Raw genomic sequence first — 5,526 nt, 5'->3', positions numbered from 1 at the left:
GATTCTGCTGTGCTTGAATAACTTCTTTTATGTGCCTTTTTTACCCCGAAACGTTATCCTATCGGTATTCTTTTGGTGAGAGAAAAGATCAAGTTTATCTAGAAAGTGTTGAATTTGCCTACTCAGAAGGTATGCGTGTTTACCATATTCTTTTCTAATTTTTCTTTGATGCAAAAAACTTGGGTGCTCTCTCGTTCCCATTCGGATCTTCCCATTTCATCAACCTTATGCTCGACGACAAGCTGCAGTGTCGAATTACAGAATGCTTGCCATTAAAATTTAGGCTGGCTTCCAATTAGATCACGTTTTTTGGTCAATAACGATCTCATGAAGTTAGCAGCTATCAACCCACTCCTATTCTATGCGGTGGCTAACATTTTTATACCCTTTCTGAAGGATGCATTTCTTTAGCCCATTGTAGTTACAATCGAGACGAAAAATTTCAACTTAAGTGGTTCTCATCAGATTTGATTGTGTAAATGTGTTTAAAAGCAAAATGTTTGCCTGATTTATTATTTTGATAGTGTTTTTTCTTGAAATTTGTTACTCTAGTTTAAAAAAGCGAAGAGCTAATCGTGGAGAATTTTGGTAATAATCAGCAAAAACTCTGCTTGCTTATGCGCACCTTCATTTCTTGAAGCATTGTGAGCCCTAAGGTTGACGCTGCATGAATGTATCCCAACTGAGTCGATCCACAATCTTCGTTGGATCCATGTTGAAAAGGTGGCCTGACTCCATTATTGCATGGTTGTGAGCCTTAAACTCGATCCTGCTCGAATGGATCTCAAGTGGGGTCGTCTACAATCCTCACTGGACCCATATTGAAAGTTGACCTGATTCCAGCGGCTTCTGGCCAAGCAAGCCCATTTGTCGACGCAGTAAGAGGCACAAAACCATTTCAATTTGATAGTAGTAAAAATAGGGATTGAGAGAGTGGGTGCCACGTTGTTTCTTAATTATAAACTGAACATGAGCTTCTGACGTCTAAGTAGGTTGTTGGATTTATTTAGAAGAAAGGGAGAATCGCATCTGGTGTAAAGGAAATGGTTCAATGCCTTGACCATAAGCCAAAAAAAAAAAAAAAAACTACGTTTGGACGAGGGAAGTTGGGCGGCGTTAATGTAAAACCCGAACAAATTCTCTTTCCACTTCGAGAACCTTCTCTGGAGCAAGTGCGAGGGAGCTTAGGTTAGCCCCTGGGGCTCAGAACAAGGCCTTCCGAATCGTGCAAAACCCTCTTATTCAATATAGCGCTGGGTCTTCGTGAACGGTTATAACTTGTAACCGCACTTTTCCTACGCGACGGAGTAGTAAACGGTCAACCTCTGTGCAACATATTCGCTCTGATAATCGACGGGCTACATTTATACGTCGTGGGAATCTAACGATCTACATCCATTCTCCAAGCATTGCCACACACCCGAGAGAGAGAAACGGAGTTCCTTGTCCACAATCTGTACATACAGAGAGAGAGGGAGAGGGGAGAGGAGAGAGTTGAAACGAGAGAGGGAGAGGGAGAGGGGAGAGGAGAGAGTTGAAACGAGAGAGGGAGAGGGAGAGGGTTGAAACTCGGAAGAGAACACTTGAAAAAAAGAAAGTTGGGTATCCAGAAGAGAAGGTAGGATGTGGAAATCCTGCGGAAATTGATGGGCATCTCTCTGTTGGTTGGAGCAAAGGCGACTGTCTTGCTGGTCGCCTTCCTTGGTCTGAGGAGCATCATTCCAACTACATTCTCAATGCCTTTCCTGCACGCCTCCTTGGCCTCATTCCTTATTTCCATCGCCTCCCATCCGTATTTGAACCTTCCATTGCTTCTGGGGAAGAACCCAGACGGCAGCTTCCCTTTATGGTCGTTTATCCTCTTCGGCCCCTACCTGATCTTGATTCGGATATACGTCTTCATCAGGAGGTTGAAGAGGAGGGAACCGCTCTATAATGAAATAATCGATGGTATCTATGTTGGGGGATGGCCTTCTCCCCTTGATTCTGCGCCTCCGGGAGATCCGGCCATTGTGGATTGCACTTGCGAGCTTCCTAGAAGCAGTTTGTTCTCTAAGAATGAGTATATATGCATACCGACTTGGGACACGAGGGCGCCGCAGCCGTCCGAGATCGAGCTGGCCGTTCGATGGGCGTGTAGGAAGAGGGCTCAAAGTAAGCCCGTCTATATCCACTGCGCATTCGGTGAGTTTGCTTCCCTTTACGGATTGCGTTTGGTTGGTTTTTCTTTTCCCTTAACGTGCTTGTTCCTTGTATAGCAGATCGTGTTAATCTTTCGTTAGGCGTAATTATGTGTTCAGTAAGACAGTTAAAGTTTATTAGTATTTTCTATTAGTCATAATTGCTTTATGATGTAATTGTTAGGGTGATATTTTATTTGTTGAAATTTCCCCTTGCCCGTATGCATCTCCATGTAGGACCCTTTCCCTGATCAAGGTCGAAATATGCTTATTAAGTTAACCTCTATCCTCTGGTGGTTTATAGTTCAAAATTGTCACCCTGTAATTGCTGATCTGTTTGGATTCTGTGCCTCGAATAGGGAGTTTAAAAGCATGTTGAACGTCAAATTACATATTAGCCTGTTACCTCTTTCTTGGTATGTCCCTGCTTCCGTGTAACACTCCATGTACCGTCGGTCCTGCAAAATTGTCCTGCAGTACCTTCTTCTGGAGCCTTGCCGCAATCTTTGGTTTCAAAATTCCCTGACTTACGCTCGTCATGTTTTCCTCGTCCTTCTTTACATTCTCCCCTCCAGAGAGAGAATTCAATCAGAATGAGAACATGAGCCTTCATTTAGTCTTTATCCAGATTAGACAAGTTTGTGCAGCGTTTCTTGATGAAAAATCAGATGTCTTTTAGTGTCAGTTAAAGGAATCGAAATACTGTTGTCTGTTGAAACTCGCTCTTGTATCCCTGATGTTTCATCACAAGTTTAAAGCGACGATCATGTTTGATGCTCTTACACCATAAGATGAGTATATCTAATCTTATGAAGCTAGATATTGCACATGTAAAATATTTGTCTTACATCACAGTCTCTCTAAGAGGCTACTTTGCACATGTAAAATATTTGTCTTACATCACAGTCTCTCTAAGAGGCTACTGCACCTGTTTGGGTTGGGTGCTGGTATAGTTCTGTCACATGGGTGAAAGAGTCACGTATTGATTAGCTTAGTCTCACAAAGCAATTATGCTTTTGCTATATAACAGTTTTGAATTTCATTTTGCTTTTGATATTGAAAAAATTGACATCCGTAACCACATCCATGCTTGCATCTATCTGACATAGATTTTACTCACTTTGGGAAGGATCTAAATTCTCAACTTCTATCCCAGTCTTTTTTGAGGAAAATGTCCAGCAAGGGAAACAGTGTCTCCTTTGTGCAGAGCATTTCTTGGTAATGCTTCTCTGTTTACGTTGTCTCCTAGTGCTCTGTTTTGTTTCTGCAAGATGTATGTAACAGTTGTAGCGGATTGCAGTAGCATGATAGATCACCTTTGAAACTCCTTGGTAGTGTCATTGGTTAGGATAACAATATATTGAGTTGATAGGTTGGACTAAGAGGCAAGGACACCATTTTGGGGCTTCCTGGACCTAGAGGTAACCATAAAAATCAGTGATGGAATATTTGAAATAGATGCACATGTTTGTGCGTAGGATGCAGCATTACATACTGCATGCTTGTCTTAGGTCATGATGGAGTGATTGGCTGCACACTTCAACACATTTGTAGTACGGGAGAATCTGCACTATATGTGAAGTCATGGAAAAAATTTTAGATGTTGTCTATGTGTGACAATAATTAGTGGAGACTGCCAGTTTGACTTGCGCATTTCTGGAATTTTGAAGTGCTTGTTGCAGGGTTTATATTTGTGCCCTTCTGCAGTAGATGGCTCTTAGTGCAGCAGTGGACAATTGCTTGAAATGTCCTTTAGCCTTTGTCCTTGCGGTGCAGATCGGTGGTGGGAATTCGTAGCCCTGATATCTAAGTTTCACATTCAAGCTGGTGAAACAAAGTTCGATCATGTTTAAAGTTGGTGGTCTTATATGGCGTTTGCTTTCCTGAGGCAGGTCATGTAGACGTTCTTAGACATGAAAATCAAATTCTTGCAGTTGGATTCCTAAGTCAGTCATAGACTATGTAGCTAAAGCCATGTGCCACTACGTTGGAAGCTTGATGTATGGGTCTAGCTGAATTCCTAATTCAGATATTTAGTTTCCCCGTTGCTTTTGGATAGGTGAATTTTTGACTTCCTATTGGGAACCCATGTGGTGAGGGTTTGGCATCTGAATCAGTACGTTTCGTTATTACAGTAGTCACCCTCAAGTTGGTAGGGCTGGTTCACGGGGTCTCTCTCTATTTACAGGATTGTGTGCGTGGAATGACTTGGCTAATAGAATCACTTGTTATTTGCATCGCCTGATCCCATGGTCTGCTGTAATCTTCTATAGGTCATGGAAGAAGTGTGTGTGTTCTTTCCGCTCTCTTAGTTGCCTTGGGTGTATCTGATCATTGGAAGGAAGCAGAGAAGATTGTGAAAAAGCAGAGGCCTTCAATAAGGATGAATGCTCTTCATCGCAAGAGTTTGGAGGAATGGTCGAAGTGTCGCAATTCTTCTGAAAGGAAGGATGACAAGTCAATTAGCTCCATGATCACTCCAGAGGCATCCAGAAATTGACTTCTCATGGATCCAGACCTGATTACAATTTCTTTCGCAACTTGACTCTCTCATCAGCTATATATTTCAATTTTTACTGTTCTTTGCTAGGCCTTGCTGCTTAGAAACTACATCCTGATTTTGTAACTTAATTGATTCTTTCTTCTTGTTAGTTGTGCTGACCTGGAAAGAACTTGGTTCAATTTTTCAGCATGGCAAAAGCCTGCAAGTTGTAAGACTCGGTTTACAGATACAAAATATATTACACTGGTATATCACAGTTTAGAAGTAACCCAACATGTGATCATGTGCATAGCTGGGTTTCCTAGGAGCATAAGCACATCAAGCACATCAAACTCAGGCTCTGTGTCATCATGCTGAGGTACTATATGAACTGCTTTATGTTTCTGGATTAAAGAAAGCTCTCTAACTCAATCTAGCCGTGTGATGGATTACTGGTTAATTACTGTTTCTTTAATATACCAGGATGAGACGAACTGTTTAAAGAGCATTTTTTTGTGTTTTATGTTTTCTTGTAAAGCTCGGCCGTGGTGCGTTGAAAATGTGTAATGCCTAGTGCCTATGTTTTTGGGTCTCTCTCTCTCTCTCTCTCATGTTTTTGGGTCTCTCTCTCTCAGTTCGATTCTTATGGGCGTTAGGTTATTTCTCTCTCTCTCTCTCTCTATTTAGTGTATTCTAAAGATCTTTGTGTAAGCATTCCGATATTCACTTTTCTGATGTTTTTAAATAATATTTTTGCTATGGTCAAAATTGATATAATGGACCTAATATATGCATACACGCCACATGCATGCATGCACAAACACACAGAATTTTTCTTGATTCATCAAAATACTTGAAAAATAG

The 5,526-nt window shown here is 41.4% G+C and overlaps 1 protein-coding gene across 1 annotated transcript; it reads left to right on the top strand.

The window, feature by feature from the left end:
- Positions 1-1,467: 1,467 nt before the first annotated feature.
- Positions 1,468-4,951, top strand: LOC116248129 (uncharacterized). Its single transcript, XM_031620747.2, has 2 exons — positions 1,468-2,184; positions 4,454-4,951. The coding sequence occupies exons 1-2, from the start codon at positions 1,647-1,649 to the stop codon at positions 4,678-4,680; spliced, it is 765 nt and encodes a 254-aa protein (XP_031476607.1). The 5' UTR covers positions 1,468-1,646; the 3' UTR covers positions 4,681-4,951.
- Positions 4,952-5,526: the final 575 nt, after the last annotated feature.

This window comes from Nymphaea colorata, chromosome 1 (genome assembly GCF_008831285.2).
Source record: "Nymphaea colorata isolate Beijing-Zhang1983 chromosome 1, ASM883128v2, whole genome shotgun sequence".
In the NCBI taxonomy this organism is placed as follows: Eukaryota; Viridiplantae; Streptophyta; class Magnoliopsida; order Nymphaeales; family Nymphaeaceae; genus Nymphaea; species Nymphaea colorata.
Note: the sequence above shows the minus strand (reverse complement) of the source record. Positions and strands in the feature narration are given on the sequence as shown.